The 18,961-nt window shown below is 39.6% G+C and overlaps 2 protein-coding genes across 2 annotated transcripts in view; both read left to right on the forward strand.

The window, feature by feature from the left end:
* LOC140236503 (uncharacterized) overlaps positions 1–12,637 on the forward strand; it is a 123,879-nt gene extending 111,242 nt beyond the window's left edge. Inside the window, exons 55-63 of the mRNA XM_072316424.1 lie at positions 356–537; positions 1,867–2,047; positions 2,263–2,649; positions 3,980–4,107; positions 4,866–5,067; positions 5,786–5,936; positions 8,120–8,312; positions 9,012–9,095; positions 12,106–12,637. Coding sequence (XP_072172525.1) covers positions 356–537; positions 1,867–2,047; positions 2,263–2,649; positions 3,980–4,107; positions 4,866–5,067; positions 5,786–5,936; positions 8,120–8,312; positions 9,012–9,095; positions 12,106–12,159 — 1,562 coding nt within the window. The 3' untranslated portion in view covers positions 12,160–12,637. The remainder of the gene's footprint in view (positions 1–355; positions 538–1,866; positions 2,048–2,262; positions 2,650–3,979; positions 4,108–4,865; positions 5,068–5,785; positions 5,937–8,119; positions 8,313–9,011; positions 9,096–12,105) is intronic.
* Positions 12,638–16,589: 3,952 nt separating this feature from the next.
* LOC140236504 (uncharacterized) lies at positions 16,590–17,531 on the forward strand. Its single transcript, XM_072316425.1, has one exon. It carries the CDS (start codon positions 16,590–16,592, stop codon positions 17,529–17,531), a length of 942 nt encoding a protein of 313 aa, XP_072172526.1.
* The last annotated feature ends 1,430 nt before the right edge of the window (positions 17,532–18,961 follow it).

Raw genomic sequence — 18,961 nt, forward strand, 5'->3', positions numbered from 1 at the left:
AGGATCCTTTCAATGTCGTAGTTCAGGTTGAGCCTGGCAACTTGGGAGCCACGGGCAGTGACACACTGGCTTTTAGGCAAACAAGTATTTAAGTGCGCATCCAGAGACCTTGCTATCATTTGTGTCAACGGTAGGGCAAATGCAGTCCAGTATCACGCAAGGAGACAGGCTACCACGCAAGCATAGACAGGCTACTTAGGTGACACTCTCCATGAAGGGAATGAAGGAATGTACCATGAATAATCCGTAAACGTCCTATTGTGCTGATTGTTTATTGCAGCATACGAGTGTTAGTCTTCTCACCCATTCTCTGTCTCTCCGTCTCTCTCTATCTCTCTCTCTCTCTCTTTCTCAGATGGTCTATTCACATGGACCCCTGAGAGCATCAACCTCACGACAATCGAGATTGTTATCTCAGATGACGTCAGTAGCACCTCATTGTTCTTCAAAGTCAAGATCTGCCGTTGTGACAACGATGGGACTTGTGACTTCGACAACTACGCTGAGGGGCAGAACTTTTTGGTGGACAACTTTGCGGTAAACATATTTTTTTTTTCAAGCAGATATGTCTGTCAAAATCATAGTACACAATGAGGAAATGTTTTACGCTCCAGTTGACAAGTACAAATTTGCCGTTTGAGCCTTTTCCATGTCCGAAGTATAATATCACATGATAGTTTAAGATATGATTCTTTTGAAGAACATTACGTTTTATAACAGCTGCTTATCGTTATTATTATTTATCATTATTCTTGTCTTTTGCACACACCGTTTAATAGTGGGCTGCCAAACTTTTTTGAGACGAACTTTTTGTGCCGATTTGTTGTTGTTTTCAATTCAATTTTTGCATCGGGCTTTTAATACAAGAGGGGCCCACACTCTACAAGCTCTGTCTTTTTAGTGGGTCCCTCCGTTTTTTTCACACTGTGCATATATTGAAAACTATTTCACTTTCGTTATCTTAGCAACTATTGCAATGTATCGCTACTGTTAGTTTTTTTTTCCTATTATTGTTGTCTTCTCTGTACAATTGTATGCATTGTTTTTGTCACTTAAGAAAGTGAGATTTATGTTTGTACATTGTGGAAAAAACGAATAAATATGAACTTGAACTTGAACTTGAATGACAACTGTAAGTAAATTGCTTTCTTTAAGAATTGATTTTGGAAATGCAAAAATTAATCAAGAGCAATTTAACAACCTTACGATATTTACATTACACATCTCTAAAAAAATGTCCATTACACATCTCAAGAGATATTGGGACCGGGCATTTTCCTGTATCGCTCCTCGCTTATGGAAATCCCTCCCATCTTTTCTCCGTGAAATTGACAAGCTAGATCACTTCAAAGCCTCACTCAAGACTCACATTTTTCACCAGGCATTCAATTGCTAACTCTTTTGGAGGAGTCTGCGCCTTTGAATGTTTCTACAACAGATACATAGCGCTATACAAATGCTGTGGATCAAATCAGATCAAATCACATCTCATTAGTTGATGGTTCTTGTGGGTCGATGGAGGAGCTATTTCCTGATAAACGTTTGTTAGATTTCATGATCCCTTTCTTGATCCTGTGGTATTTTCAAAGCTAAATATCCCGTCATGCCCGTATATGACTTTCTTGTCCTTTGCTTTGAATATACCAATAGGTAAGTCTTTTGAAACTCGTGGCTCACAGGAGGAAAAAAGAATGTGTGATACCAACACGGTCAAGCATATTGTCAAAACTCACTCTGTCGAATTTTACGTACATCCGCCATATATTATACAGTGCTTCTTTTGGTGAATTGAGCGCAATCCGTGAATAAAGCCTTTTTCCGACACGCCAATTTCAGTAGTTTCTGATATGTCATCCCGCTCTGCAGGTCGTAACGTGTATATGCCAGCCGGGCTGGACGGGCAGCCACTGTGCGGAAGACTTCGACTCCTGTGCTGGGCAGCCGTGCTTTCCTGCCGTCAACTGCACGGATTTGCCGCCGAACAGCACAATGCCACAGTGCGGGGCCTGTCCAAGCGGCATGACGGGAGATGGCTTCACTTGCACCTGTAAGCAAAGTTGGCAAAAAAAAGTTATCATCCGTGTTTTGTTTTGTTTTGTTTTGTTTTGTTTTGCGGAAAGTATTCTTTTATGACATAGGATAAAGCTGTTGAGAGGTGATGTATTTGCAGTAATCTCCATTGAATGATCTTATCTAAATTTAAAGTTAAATGTTGATAGTTATTGCACATGACGTTTGTTTCCTTTCTTCATCACTGTTAAGTGCTGCCCGTGGTGACTGACACCACAGAGCCCCCTAGTTCCCAGGCACCCACGGCTTCTCCAATGACAACATCAGATGATATGACGTCAGGTAGTGTCACTGTAAGCGGATCGACGCATACAACATTGGCTGATCGCTCGACACCAGTAACAAATGTCACAGCCAGCCAATCGCCGGCAACCACTCACGATGACGACATAACACCCGCTGTAATGAACCATTCAACGTTGATGACATCGAACAATGATTCTGCAACAACCGTCGAAACTGTGGAAGTGTCTACACCCTCTGTGGAGTCCTCTTCCGTGGATAATGTGACGATGGATAATGTGACGACAGCTATTCCTTGTGAGAATGGAACCACACTCAGGAATCAACAGTGTGTCGGTCAGTTCAACAGCTTTTTACATTAAAGGATATTTTAATGTGTTACTTAAAGGTTAGAAATATGTTATGATGTATTCTTTTATCCTTATCGTGCTTATAGCATATAGCTAGTAACATGTCACTGGTTTATTGAAAAGCAGCATGTTAGCCCTGACCATAAAGATAATTTATTCTATGTGTGCAGATAAAAATTTATAGCCAGCAGATGTGGAGAGTAAAAAGTTCGATTTCACAAACAGCGCAAGTCTTTCAAAAATCGAATATGAGAAAACTTTTGTTTATAACACGGTGAGTGATTTTTTTTTCACTCTTGGGTCTTGGTAAGATTGTCCTCTGGACACCGTTAGTTAAATAAAGGGTAATTACTTTTGGGCTGTCCTTTATTTTTTTTTAGATCTTGGATAGGTAGATTTTATCTTCTATTAAAGAACACTGGGAATTCTCAGCTATATTTCCATGTTACTTCTTGTCACACATTTTTTTTTTTGGTCACATCATATGTTTGTTTGTTTTTTTGTCGGAATATCCGTTTGCTGATTCTAAATTTATTTCACTTCTGTTTAACATAGAGTGGAAAGAGATATTTCATTTTCAAAATCATCCCTTATCCAAAAGTGACACTACGCGTACCTGTATTTGTCATTGCGACAGCCGTTGAGTCACGTCTCTTATTTGCACACATTTTGGAAATTCATTCTTTCCCTCATGAAAACGATGTTTCAAAAAAGTCTCTACCTGCGTCGTGCAAATTCTTATGCAGGAATGAATCGGTAAACAATTAAGAAACCCTGCTTATCGGTAGATCCATCCTTTCGTACAAAATGTGTGTCATGTATTATATACTTCCACCAAGGAGTTTTTGCAAGGGTTATTTTCATTGTTTGTCTGTCTGTTTGCAAAATTACTCAAAAAATTGTGTGTAGATTTGGATGAATTTTCCAGAAATTTGATGATGACACCCACAAAAAAAAACACAAATCACAAAATCAAATCTTCAGAGTGTTCTCTATCACTGCGTGCAGAATTCTTTTTTTTAAGGTCGTCTTCGTCTTCTTCTTCTTTTCCGGATATTCATTATTGGTAGGGTCCAACATGAACGCTAGATGGCTAATGGTCAAGGAATCTAAAAATGCAGGTTATATGAGTGTTAGACTATCATATAGGGTGAAAACTATCTGCTTGGTCATGTTGGTGGCAAGTCTTTGCTCTCTGAGTAGGACTACACTGTACTTATATAGTTTCTTATGTTTTGGCCAGAAAATTTTGAAGGAATAATGTCGACTGGATTTAAAAGGAAGATTATGCTCATCTGTTTCTCTTTCTCCGACAGCCTTTAACTCACTGACGCTTAAGCTGAGAATCACGCACATCGACTCACAAGCCGTACAAGCCTCGACTGATCTCACAACACAAGGGAGTCCTGCTTTCATGGAGTTGCAGTCCAATCTCGCACTGGCTGTGAGTTCATAAAAAAAAAAGACAGCTCCTTTACCTTTTATAAATTCACCAAATGATCAACCAATTTGAAGGATTTTCTTTGACTGACACATCATACCAGAAATATTTGCCAAATATCGAGAATATGTGTGAGACTAGTGTGACTATTTTATGTTCCTGCTTGAGTTGGTAATTTTTTTTATTTCTTAGGTACTTGTGTGTTAAAGGGAGAGCTCGATATAGATAGATCTCATAGATAAATAGATAGATAGATAGATAGATAGATAGGTAGATAGATGAATGAATAAATAGATAGATAGATGCAGAGAGAGATTGAGAAAGAGAGGGGAATACCAAGACTTCTTAGTACTTCTCAGGCATGGTGGATTCTTCAGGGTCTTCAGCTTCCAGGTCTACTAGAAATCAGTGCAGGGGTTGTACTATGCTCAGCCCTCGCATGGCATTCTTGTAATGTAGGATATACTTTATGAGGAAGGTAATAGGAACATTTGGAAGAGCTACTTAAGGAATTTTTTCTTTCCTATGAACCTGGGAAGCTCAGATGTTGCTGTGATATAATTATTTGGTCTTTTTGCATGTTTTTTTTTTGGCTTGTTTTTGCTTGTTTTTTTTTGTGTGTGTGTGCTTGTGTTCAGACTATTCACAAAAGAAAAAAGTATTGTTGGTCATCATTTTGTTTGACTGTCATTAGATCCAAAGTTCATAAAATATTTGCATATTTCAGTTAGGGGAACCTAAGTACCTTTCCTTTTTTTCAGATTGTCCATACGACCAAGATAAGTTCTGATAATGTAGAGGTCACGCTTACGAGCGTGGAGAGCGGCAGCATCTTAGCGACTCTCGTGGTGGAGGTCTTCGGTGACAATGCTGAAAGCTTGGCGCAGACTATTCGAGACACAGATTTCTCAACTCTCAGTGATGGTACCACAACTTACACTATAACGGAGGTTCAGATCGATGGTAAGGCAAAGCCTCGCCCAACAACGTGCTTTTTTTGTTTTGTTTTGTTTTGTTTTGTTTTGTTTTGTTTTGTTTTGTTATGTGGTTATGATTATATCTGGCATGGAATTTGTTGAAGTTTTGTTTGCAACACCTACTTTCTGGATAAAAGTGAAATGTTTGGAGTGAAAATTTCTGAATGCCCAATAAAAGAATCAATATTTATGACCACAAATTGATGTTTTCATGCTAAGTATCAACTTGACCTTTCCAGACACTGAAGATTTCTTTATTTCACAGAACATAATTGAACGTCAAAATGAGAACATTCATTGGATAAAATGATAAATCTCGTGAAGAAAGTTTATGTTCCATAATCATAAGAAACAATATTTGCAAATGTCACTTCAATATAGGACTCGTATTCACTAGGAGTATTTATGAGGAACACGCAGTATTCAAACACGCAAAATTTGACATAATATTATTCGTATAGGCGTTAAAGACTGTTCATCGGCAAGTTACATGTCAATACGAAAACTCGATTGTATGTATTGTGTTCAATGATCTGTCCTTTCCAAATGGATGAAACTCCACACTTGTACAGCTTCGTATTATTTATTGTTTTCTTGATGGAAATAAATAAAGAATTGAATTGAATTGAATTGAACTTAGTTGAGTTCAGTTGAAGTTAGTAGAATTGAATTGAATTGAATTGTTATTTAAACTGTGCTCCCAGGTGAAACCGTCTTTGCAGAAAGTCCGCTCTCTATATCCGCCATCATTGGGATAGTTTTCGGCGTGTTGTCCGCCGTGCTCGTGCTAGGGTTCTGTGGCTGTTGTTGCTGCATGATGCATGCAAGAACTATGCAGTCTAAAGCACGTCTGCCGTAAGTAGACACGTTTTTAGTTCCTTTTGTAACACTGGTGACATTTTACTCACTCACCCAATAACACTTCAAAAGTGGGTAGTTTGATGACACTTTTCTCACTTGTAGATTTTCTAAGCTATAAACGTTCATCCAACATCTATACGTACAATACATGTGATACAATTATCATGACATATCTGAAACATATATCGGATTCAAGATTCTTTTCCCTTGAGAGCTGCTGGAGCTTATGTTTGTGTACTGTAAAATTGCCATGATTTAATGTGTCAAAAGAAAAAGAAATGTTCTGTGTTTTATTTGTGTTGTTCCTTGTGTCCACGAGAAATTTTTAGACTGACCCTTTTCTGTCTATTTGGCAAGACAGTGACCAGTGGACTTTGAGAATAATATCACAACTTTGCATTTATTTAACATCCAGCCTTAATTTTATCCATCTGTCATTAATTTACCTTCGAAAAAAGCCTTTAGTTAATGTTTTCTGGCAGGCATCTTGGCAGTCCCAAATGCAAACTCACGTCTCGCGTCTCTTCTTTCTGAGGAATCCCATGCATTTTAGCTAAAGATGAGGCATCATTATCTTCCTTCTATAAGAAATAAACCTTGAACAACTGCTTGACTCTAATAACTATCCCATTGGTAGTGATAACAGATATTCAATTTGTATTCATGGGCAGTTATAGTTTAGGAAGAACATACTCCAGATATTATAAATCATTATGTAGATTCGATTTCATTTCTATCACACTAAAAGAGCACTTTACTTAAAAAACCTTCTTTAGAGGGAAATTGAAATAATGTTGCTCTCAGCAACCATGGCAGATAAAGGAAATGGAAACATAGGATAGGCATGAAATTGATAATGATAGAAATGAAGAATTGTTAATATAGGTTTTCCTGGCCAATTTCGCACCTTTTTCAATTCAATTCCTTCGTGTCCTTATTGCTGCTTTTAATTTAGCAAAATTTAGCATAGATGACATGTTCGGCATTTCAATTTTATGATCGTTTCATTCATCTTTATTTTGGAGCATTCAATTTACCTCTAACCTCATTCTAACTAACTCGCATAAGACCAGCACCATTTCACTATTCGTTCATTCAATTTAAAATGATGTACAATAGTCACGTGATCACGTATATGGTGCGCTCGTTCATTCAAATTCAATTTTGGGCGTCCAATGTAACATGTTCTGCAGTCAATTTAGCAGACACGTTTATGCTTTTGTTCTTTTTTATTTTCTTTCATCATAGTTATTGTTTTGTGAGCATCATAGTATTTCATGTTTTCTTATTCATTTCGGTTTTTTTACGAGTGTGTCCATGGTGTCGGTCAGTTCTCAGAAGTCATGTTTTTGATCCTCAAATGTTTCTATGATTCTTTCTCTGTCTTCTTGAGATGTACACTCTACGTCTGTATCTAACCTGTGCTGTTATATCTGTAAAAAGATGAAGTTGATCTATAGTATACTGGTACATGTAGGCCTACAATGACATGTATGAAAGAAAAGGGGCGTTACAGAACAACCAACTCGAGTTATATACGATCAAATATTACTGCTTAACAGTATGTGGATGAAACCAAAGGTGACGTGAAAATACACGCTTAAATGCTCTCACCTGTAAAAAAATAAAAAATAAAAATAAACAATAGTAACATGACGTCACTTTGAATGAATATGTTTGGAATACGACCGCTCATTCGCGAAATTGAATGACTCAAATACCATTTTCGGAGAGTGACGGCGAATTTTAAGAATGAATGTTATGTAGCCGTTTTTACGAATTCAAAAGTCACATGTGCAAATGTCATTGATCGAAATGCTATAATGAACGCACAAGCTACAATTTTGCAAGACAGACTGAGCGATGACGAGGGTTTTTGGTTAATTAAATGAACCTACTCTCAAATGGACTGACAAAAGAGCGAAAATGGCCTATAATTTTTTTCTTGATTCAATGACACAACGTGTCGTAATCTTCGATCTTACCTGAAATGATGCCACATTGATTAAACCAGAGCTTTGAAGATTATGACTTTTGAGTAGATTGCCCAATTTCCTTCAAACTTCACTACTGTGGCCTGTATTGTTTATGCATTCACTGATCTGAAGAAAAAAAAAATCCCAATCATCATTCAATATCTATGTTGTATCATGTCCAATATTCTTCAACTCCAACAGGGTAAGGGAGTTTGTACCTTTCCAAACCGACGGTGGCGCTTTCCACGCGCACTTCGTGGATGACGAAGATGATCGGTCGTCCTTCGACAGCCGCCAGGCTGCTATGCATAGGGCTATCCGTCACATCCAGCAAGATCGTCGCTCTGTGGCTGGATCTGAGTCAAGCATTGTCAGAAATGCCTACCATGACAGGGTGAGGCTCCACTCTGAAGAGATTAAAACAATTTTCTCATTGTGTTCAAAAGCCCTGCTCTCCTACACGCTTTAGATTTAATGAAGTCATTTTTTGTAAAGATTATGTTTGTCCGGTTCCTTGCAATCTTGCAGTTTCTGTGATAGGATTTCTTCCCTTTTTCTAATGCAGTAAGAAAACTCATCAATATTATTTTTCAAAAAGGTCTGTACAGAATTACTAGAGTTGGGAAATCGATTTGGTCAACTGTGACTGGTGTTAAGTATTGGAAACAAATTTCTTTTTTATTTTCTTTTTTTTTCTATTTCAATTTCTCTCATCAATACAACGACATTCCATATAAATGGTCAAAATAATATAAACTATACAAGACATAACAATTAATGTCAAAGAAAACTTTAAACTGATTTGATAGAAATCTTATCTAAAACAATGACAGTGTTACACAAACAAATACACACACATGTATTTAAGCAGAGAAAGAGAGTCCAAACATGACTGTTGCAAAAGTTTACTAAAGGCTGATTTTTTTTTATTGCAAAATTCATCTTAAAGCATCAACTTCTTGAGCTTAAGGATATTGCAATAATAATGTAGAAAGTCCAGAGTTTTGGGTTACTTCATTCAACTTTCCAGCAATGTAGTAATGAATGAACAGGTATCAAAACAATCAAGTCCCTTCGTCTGGTTTTATCACAGCGTCGGCCCCGTGGGAACACCCGACGAGGATTCATGGTCCCCTATGTGGCAGACGGCAGCGAAGCTTCCTCGCACTCTTCTCGGGTAAATACCTCCTTTCAGATGTATGAATCTTTGATGTACGAACTGTGTGCATCCATGACAGTGTTTGTGTGTGTCTGTCGAATGTGAATGTTTGCTCATGCTAGATCGAAGGAAATGAGACACGCTCAGAAAAAAGAAAATAATAATTACCGTCCTGATGGCTACATTTTGATGGGGGGGATAGGATAAGTTAAATGAAATGAATATGTTGTCTTTGATTTTGTTTGTTCTACTCCACCAGAGTGAAAGAACTTACAGTTTTAGTTTAATTGATGACGTAGACTTTCACTGCGCGTTATTAGCTCACCTGAGCCAGAGGCTCAAGTGAACTATTGCGATTATTCATTGTCCTGCGTCCGTCGTCGGTCATGTGTCTACGTTGTAGTTAAACTTTGTATATTTGACGGCTTTTCACCACAATATTCACCAAACTTGGCGGGTATAGCCTCCCTAATGTGATGCAGGATCTTGATTTGTTCAAATGAGCACCATAACCTCCTTGGGGCCCAAAAGGCCCCAAGCTAAAGATTATTTTGCAATTTCCTCCTCTAGAACAACAAAAAAAAAGTGATAAAGTTTATTGTTAGTGCTAGGGTATTGGGTTTCGGTGACTGTAGAGGGAGTTTCAAGTTTGTTCTAGAAGGTGGGGGGAGGGGAGGGGGACCCTCAGGGCCGGGGCAAGTTTTCACATTTTCCTCTTCTTCTAGAAAAATGCATAGTCACATTCTCACCAAACATGGCAGGTATTCTAACTTGGATGATAGAATGTAAAAACTGGCTGTTAATCAGGTCCATGCCCCAAGGGGCCTTCCCTGAATCTGCCAGAAACAAAAGAAAGTATACTCACGAATGTCCTTGTATTTACTCAGAGCATTCCTGATTCTAAAGAAGAATTATTTTTTCTTTAAATATTCTCTTATTTGTACAAAATGATGGGGCATCGTACAATACGAAGGGTACCTAGGGAGCCCAGAACCCCCAAATAAGAAATTTAAACCCATAAAAACAAATTTAAAAAAAAAAAAAAAAAAACTCCTCTTTACTGAAGTGCTCCTAGTAAATAAAGTGTACATTAATGAGTGTAGTTTGTTCATGGCAGATTAAGGGGTTTCCCCTTGAGGTTTGGACCAATATTAACAGCCAGTTTTCACATTTTGATTTTCGAGTGGTAAGCTTTCTACTAACTTATCTGGTATTATTGCCAGTGTGACAGACTATATAAAAGGACACCATAACCTCTTAGAGGTCCTCCAAAGCTCCTAGTGTTTGCTACTCCTGTTCTTCTTGGGTAATAGTTTTCAAGTTTCACGATGGGGCGCTGTGGCATAGCGGATAAAACTTCCGACTCCCGATCGGAGGACCCGAGTTCGAATCCCGCCATCAAGTGCTTACGTCATTGGACAAGATGTTTTACCCACCATGTCCCCCTCGACACAGGTGTATAAATGGGTACCTGGCAACGCTATCAATAGTGTAATAATAATGGCAGGGCCCTCTGATATATAGAGCAGTGGCAACACTGAAGAGGCTACCCTGGGTAAATAAGACCTTATTATATGTTATTATTCAAGTTCAAGTTCAAGTTCAAGTTCACATTTATTCATTTTTCCACAATATGTAAACATAAATCTCGCTTTCTTGAGTGACAGAAACAATGCATGTAAATTTGTACAGAGAAAACAACAATAGTAGAAAAAACTAACAGTAGCAATACATTGCAATAGCTGCTGAGGTAACGAAAGTGAAATAATTGTCAATAGCAGTATATGCACTATGTGAAAAAAACAGAGGGACCCACTAAAAAGATGATGCTTGTAGAGTGTGGGTACCTCTTGTATTGAAAGCTCAATGCAAAAATTGAATTGAAAACAGCAACAAAGGACCTCAAAAAGTTTGGCACAAAAAGTTTGGCAGCCCACTAAGAGACAGACGGACAAACAGTTACACACAAAACAACAAACAAAGTAATGAGCATGAGACGCGTCTGGGACATGCAACAAGACTACTTGTAAGAGAAAAAAAAAACTGACTTGACAACACGAGTGGAAACAAGACTATAGCGTGACAAAGAAGTAACAGAATAGACAGGAATATGGAACAGGGACAGCGATCCTCGGCGGTTTGAGGAAGAAAGAAGAAGAAAAAAAGAATATACAACAAACCCTTTAACTGCGAAGTATAGGTTAAAGAAGATCTTATCATAGTCAAAGCTTAGGCACTAACAAAAATAATTAAAAAAATAATAATTAAAAAAAAATGGCAGTGCATATTTTGCGGACGGGTAACAAAATAAGCCTATAAACTAATCTGATTCTGGGGGTCGTCTTTATAAGATTGTAAAAGAAAAAAAAACTTTAATCTCCTTTTAAATGAGTATATAGAAGGAGCAGATTTTATATCGTGATTCAGGGAATTCCAATAATTTGGTCTATCAAAATAAGTGTATTCTTTGCTAGAATCGTTCGAAGAAGTGGTAAGCGAAACTCGTTAGAGCGTCGGGTGGGGTAATTATGGAATGATTGATTCTTTTGGAACACAAAACCAAAGATAGGTGGGTATAAACTGTTATCATACATATACATAAATTGGCCTAAGTTAAAGAAAAAATAATTCATTGATTTTTTTTTTAACTTATCACAGTCAAACAATGCATTTGTATGTGAACGTATGGGAGAATTGGAAATGATACGGAGGGCTTTCTTTTGCAACAATAACACTCTATTCAGCAGCGTCTGATGAGTATTGCCCCCAGCTATTATTATTTTTATTATTATTATTATTTATATTATTAAGAATGTGTGCAAGGTGAACTCGCGATATTCAGCTTAATTTACTCCCCGGGTTAACCCCCGGGTCTTTGTTGTGCTTGTATTACATTCTATAACAAGAGAATTCTTATTTCAAAATCTGCAACAGGATATCATGTAGTTTTTTGTTATCTGATTTAGTGTTCTGATTTGTTTTGCTTGTTTGTTTGTTTGTTTGTTTGTGTGTTTATTGTTTACTGCAGGTGACTGTGACACGCAATCCAAGGCACGAACGGAACCGACTTCAATACCATTAGGAAAAAGAATTCAACAACTTCTCAAGTCTAAAGCTGTATATCAATTGAAATCAAATATCAAGTTTAATATTTTAGTAGAGTTACGGTTACACTTTCTAACGATAGCAACTTACTATCACGTCATTCGGTCAGGTGACGAGGTTACGTCATTGCTGACCAGTACTGGACATGCTGTGTAATAGCTCAGTGGGAAATACATTATCTCAGGCTCATTTAAAGACAAAAACAAACCTGTTCATTGAGAAATATAGTGTCTTTTGCGTTTCCTTTGTACGTTACAAAGCCCAAGCGTCTTTCACGGTCTGCTTTTGTACGCCTGAAAGATGTTGAACTTTCTTGCGGAAACGTCGCACATCAACGACGAATAATTATGTAAAACAAGTAATATGTGCAGTCAAATGTCACTTCATAGGCTATCATGGCAAGATCCACAATATACATTCTCTTGCTTTTCAAGACACCAATAAATGATTCGCAAATACCAATAAAATCTGTCTCGAAAGGAAAGAAAAAGAAAATGCATTCTGATGGAAGTTCACGTTTATTATATATATTCTGCGTTACTGTAAATCTAGACTGTGCACAATAATTTTCTCAAAGGATGGCAAAAGTGAATACCTCCGCAAAATGACAGATTATTTCTTGAAATCGTTAATTTCGACCCAATGTACTCTATATTGATATACACTTGTCGTACTCAGAAGACCTTTTCAACACATTATACGTATTATGGTATACTTATCTATGATTATCGCGTCATGGGTTTTGAGGTCTTGTGTCAAAGAGTATATTTCTTCTTCTTTTTTCTCAAGAGGTTAATGTATGATAATCACTAAAACATGGAAACATGAGCATTATGAATTCTTTTGAAATGTATTGTAAAATCGCTTTTTAGCTAAAATGTTCTCAAGGAAACGGGGTAGTGGGCGGCAAAAAAAAAAAAAAGTTGTATTTTTTCATATAATTCCTTCAGCAGGCTGGCAGTGTCCTTTGGTTAATTGCTTAAAGAGTTACTACGCCTACTTTTCTCTATCTATTAACCTACGCATTACTTTCCTCGGTTGTGGCAAGTTTAAAGGGAAGATAAACCCCAAGAGCAATGTGGATTGAGTGAAAGCAGCAACATTAGTAGAACACATCAGTGAAAGTTTGAAGAAAATCGGACAATCGATGCAAAAGTTATGAATTTTTAAAGTTTTGGTGTTGGAACCGCTGGATGAGGAGACTACTAGAGGTTATGACGTATGAGTGGACAACAATACCAAGAAAATATAAGGAAAATTCTACAAAAATCCATTTTTCATGAAAATGACAAATTCCATCAACTTGATATTGACATATGTTAAGGGTAGCAATTATTCCCCCTGCTTTCTGAAAGAGGTTGGTCCATTGCTCTTTCATGATTCTAGAAAAGTGAATTTTTGTTGAATTTCCTTTATATTTTCTTTGTATTGTTGTCCACTCATACGTCATATCCTCTAGTAGTCTCCTCATCCAGCGGTTCCAACACCAAAACTTTAAAAATTCATAACTTTTGCATCGATTGTCCGATTTTCCTCAAACTTTCACTGATGTGTTCTACTAATGTTGCTGCTTTCACTCAATCCACATTGCTCTTGGGGTTTATCTTCCCTTTAAGATAGCTTTATCATAGTCGCCACGGAGGAAGTGTGTGAAGAGAGTACATAGAATGTGCATACAATGTTTAACCTGTCTGTTCAATAAAGATTAAAGACAGAGCCACTTCCTTACAACTTATGCAAATGTAAAGTCAATTCAAGTGAAATGGTAAAGGGCTAATAATGCTGAGAGGTGAAACCATATAATAGACAAGATGTAATGAATACAATCTGATTACAGGGGATCTCTGTTGAACAAGGTACATGATTATGCTATGGGGACAAGAATGTGCCCCTACTATAGAGCAACTTTCCACTACTTTCTTGCTTTGTTTGTTTTGGTTGGTTTGTTTGTTTGTTTTTCCTTTTGATTACACCGTGGCATTTGAGATCTAATGAATATCATGTCTGTTCGCATGAAATATATTTGAGAAGCTGCATCCTTCAAGCATATAATAATGGGTCTACCTAAAATATTTAGAGAGCCATCTTTATTTGTGGTCGAAATCATCGTATTTCTTAGTAATAACGCAAAAAAGAATGGAAGAGGACCTCCATAGACAGATGTATCACAAAATAATGTACCGTTGTGCGCGCCTATAGTCACGCACCTCGTCGTATAGAAAATACCAGTATGGCCGTGGTATGAGCCCAGGCGCCATGTGTTATTACTTTTCTAATTTAACACACCACTTTTTATTTACTCTGTGAGCCGTTATCATTACATTGTATGTTGTGCAACGTGTATTTCTTCGGGACTATGGTTTCCTTATACCAGAAAGTGTAAGGTATGGATTTGTTTATACTAGAAAGTATACCAGGGAAACATGCCGTGCGTGTCTCTTTACGGTGTATGCATTAAAAGAAAAACAAGTTAACCAAGAAATAAATTTGATGATCTGCATTTTCAAATCGCGTGTTGACTTTTTCATCCGTCTGATTAAATGAAGACCACCACTGACAGCATCGAAAGATGCTACAGAGAGGATCGTCTTAAATGTATGTTTTTGTTGGGGGAAAATGAGAATTGAATAAGTGAATTGAATTATATTGAATTGAATTGAATTGAATAGAATTGAATTGAATTGAAATGAAATGAATTGAAACTCATAGGATGGCTTGTCTTGCAGGGTGACATGAGTGTGGTCTAAGAGTTAATGTGCGTGATATTATGGGATAACATAATGACAGACAAATAAGATCGACAAAGAAAGGTAAATAAAGGAGGAGAACTTATAAGTAGTGGTGAGAGCATTGTGGAAGATAACCTTTCCTTTGATCTACGGCACAGAATATCAAGTGTATACTTCAAAAGTTTATGACATGCAGTGTTTCATTATCTGTAAATTTTTTCATTTCATTTCACACATGTGTTGAATGTGTTGATGTGTTGAAATGTGTTGAAATATACGAAGAAAAAGAATCTTGTCAAGAAACAAAAAAAAAATCTGAGCATTTAAATGTATTTACAAAGATCTTGAATTCATAGAAACAGTGCTGATCACTTACACTGGAAAAATCCCTGATCAACCTTACGCGGCCTAAAAACACAAATTATCGAAATGTTGTATGAAAAGAAAGGTCAGCTGGACCCTGTCATAATCTGAAGCAAAGCATGCACCCTGTTTAAGATTTTTATTTATCGGGTTTTTTTGTTGTTGTTGTTAATGTTGTTGTTGTTGTTGTTGTTGTTGTTGTTTATCAAGCTGTTTCGGGATTGCATGGGAAAGATTTAGTACCGGCCGGAATTAGAAATATTTCGAGGGAAATAATGATAATAATGATAATAATAATAATGATAATAATAATAATGATAATAATAATAATAACAATGATGATAATAATAATAAAATAACTTACTTTTTAAAGGGACTGTATATAGGTTCTAGTACTGGATGAGGTGAGGATTCGATTCAGCTTGTAACGTTTTGCGAGATATTTGGAAACCACTCTTATCCGAAATGTTGTAGAGCTTACAATTCTAAGGGGAATCAAAAGTTTGATGAAAATCGGTTTTGAAATGACTGAAATATCTGTAGCAGCACAATGACTCACACTTTCATTTTCTCGCACTACTGGGAATTGTTTTCGTCCGCTCGCTGACCATATCCGCTAGTGGTCACTCTACTACGTAATACAAGCACATTTTTACGACCGCTCTGGCCCTCTGTATCGCGAGCAATCATATATCATCTGTCCGAACATTCCTCGTGAACAACGTAACTTCACCTCCGGTCACTCCTACGGTCACCATGACAACGCGAGATGGACATCCTTTCTAACCAATCTCCTTCTTTTCTTCGCTCCACGTCTCGAAGAAATTTCGCACGCATGCTACTCATTCACAAAATTCAACTTTTTCACGCACACTACACTTCTTGACCAGCTTTCGACGTGAAGGCACGGAAACGTCAAGTTGTCAACTCGCCAAACTTCAACACCAAACATCGGACTCTCGAACTTCTCACTCTCTCTCTCTCTCAATCTATCTCTATTTTCCATCTCTAACTTCGCCGTCTCGGGGAGTATTCAACGTTGTGCTACTTCGCCTTATTTACTGGAATTATACTTTGTGTCGCGTTATGTTCTTGTGTACACACCAAACGGGAAAGTGCAATAACTGAACTCTCAATTGGGGGACCATTTCCTGCAACAGCATCGACTCCAAGCGCAGCTCGGAAACGCGGGAATATTGTGTGTATAAAAATAACGAATGGTGAGTAGCAGGACATTTTCTACGCCCTACTATATCTTACTACAAAATCCCTTCACTGGTGACCCCGACGTGATTTAATTCATCTCCCCGTCACTATGACCGACCCCTCGCAAGCGCCTGTTGAGCCCGTTCAGCCCCCGATTGACGACGCGACTTCGAAACCATCCACTGACATCGCTGTCGATAATGCCGCCGTAGCAAACATAAAACTGCCGCCCTACTGGCCACAAGACCCGTTGGTGTGGTTCGCGCAGGTTGAGGCCCAATTCACAACTCGCCGCATTACCAAGGAAGACTCAAAATATGCCTATGTGGTTTCTTCACTTTCCCCCGACATCGCCCAGGAGGTGCGCGATCTCCTCATCGCAAAGCCTGCCGTACAGCCGTACACCACACTGAAGACAGCACTCGTCGCTCGGACATCCGAATCGGAGCAACGTAGACTACAGCAGCTCTTGACGGAGGAAGAACTGGGGGATAGGAAGCCAACCCAACTCCTCCGTCGGATGAAACAGCTGCTTGGCGATCGCGCGCTCGAAGACAGCATTCTACGGCAGCTATTTGTCCAGCGCATGCCGACAAACGTGCAACAAATACTGGCATCGTCTAGCGATTCGCTGACGGTCACACAGTTAGCGGAGCTCGCCGACCGCATCCTAGCCGTCACAGCGCCTAGTTTTGTCAATGCCATGACAGCCCCACCCCAAACAACACCCACGTCCAATCAACACCTCCAGGACCAAATACACCGTTTAACAATGCAGGTGGAGACTCTAACAATGCAGCTTCGTAACCGTGAGCGGAGCCTTAGTCGAGGTCGGTCGGCCATACGCAGAAACCGACAGCATACCTCGCGTAGTAGCAGCCCTGCCGTGCCTGCTCAGACGCCTGCTTCCGACGACAATGGTGAGTGCTGGTACCATCAAACATATGGAGAGCACGCTCGCCGTTGTCAACCACCATGTCGACGACAACCGTCTTCTGCTCATCAACGGCCCGCTGCCACGAGCCAGGGAAACGAGCAAGCCAGCGCCTAATGGCGACAAACAACGCTGGCTCACACTCACACAGTCGCCTCTTCTACATTTCGGACAAGAACACCGGCACGCGGTTCCTCGTCGACACCGGCGCGGAAGTCAGTGTTCTTCCCCCTTCCCCGGCTGAGAGGCGAATGACATCAAACAAAATCAAGCTACAGGCCGCCAATCAGTCACAAATCACGACATACGGCGAACGCTCCCTAACGCTAAACCTCGGACTGCGACGTGTGTATCGATGGATTTTCGTACTAGCTGACGTGCCCACACCCATCTTAGGAGCCGACTTCCTAAAGCATTTCGGTCTGATAGTCGACGTCAGGCGACGTAAACTGCAACGAGATGCAACGACTAATCTCTCGGTTAGCGGCGTCGTCACCGAACCGTCGGCAATATCCTTCAGTCTCAAAATGCTACGCTCCACCGGCACTCGCTTCGACGCTCTAATTCAGCAACATCCATCAATCACACAGCCAGTATACACACCGGCGAGCGTCAAACACTCAGTCACCCACCACATCGAGACTCGAGGTCCCCCCGTCTCCACTCGACCACGCCGTCTCGCATCCGACCGCCTCGAAGCAGCTAAAGCGGAATTTAGCCACATGCTCGAGCTCGGCATTGTCACGCAATCGAAAAGCAATTGGTCTTCGCCCCTCCACATGGTGCCAAAAAAGACCGACGGCGACTGGCGACCATGTGGCGATTACCGCGCCCTCAACCGACAAACAGTCCCCGATCGTTACCCCATCCCCCACCTCCAAGACTTTGCAGCAAACCTCGATGGCATGACAGTATTTTCCAAACTCGACCTCGTTAAGGCGTACTATCAAATTCCCGTTCATCCGGCTGACGTTCACAAAACCGCCATCACCACGCCCTCGGTCTGTTTGAATATGCTCGCATGCCTTTTGGACTACGCAACGCGGCGCAGACCTTTCAACGCTTCATGGACGAAGTACTGCGTGGGCTTCCATTCGCCTACGCGTACGTGGACGACGTCCTTGTCGCAAGCCGCTCACACGAGGAACACGAAAAACACCTCAACATTGTGTTTTCACGCTTTGCTGAGTATGGCATCGTCATCAACCCAGCCAAATGCCAACTCGGCGTGCCATCCCTCCACTTCCTCGGTCACGTTGTCGATCACCACGGCATCTCTCCTCTGCCAGACAACATCCAGGCAATTCAAGACCTACCAGCTCCCACTTCACTTCGCAAGCTGCGAGAATTCCTGGGTCTCGTCAACTTCTACCGGAGATTTCTCCCTCGATGCGCTGATTTGATGCAACCACTCACCGACAAGTTGAAAAATGCTAAAAGGAAAAATCAGCCCATCTCACTCAACGACGACGAACTCTCCTCATTCAACGCAGTCAAAGCAGCCCTATCACAAGCCACCATGCTTGTTCACCCGAAGATGGATGCAC

The sequence above is a fragment of the Diadema setosum genome, chromosome 13 (assembly GCF_964275005.1).
Source record: "Diadema setosum chromosome 13, eeDiaSeto1, whole genome shotgun sequence".
Lineage (NCBI taxonomy): Eukaryota > Metazoa > Echinodermata > Echinoidea > Diadematoida > Diadematidae > Diadema > Diadema setosum.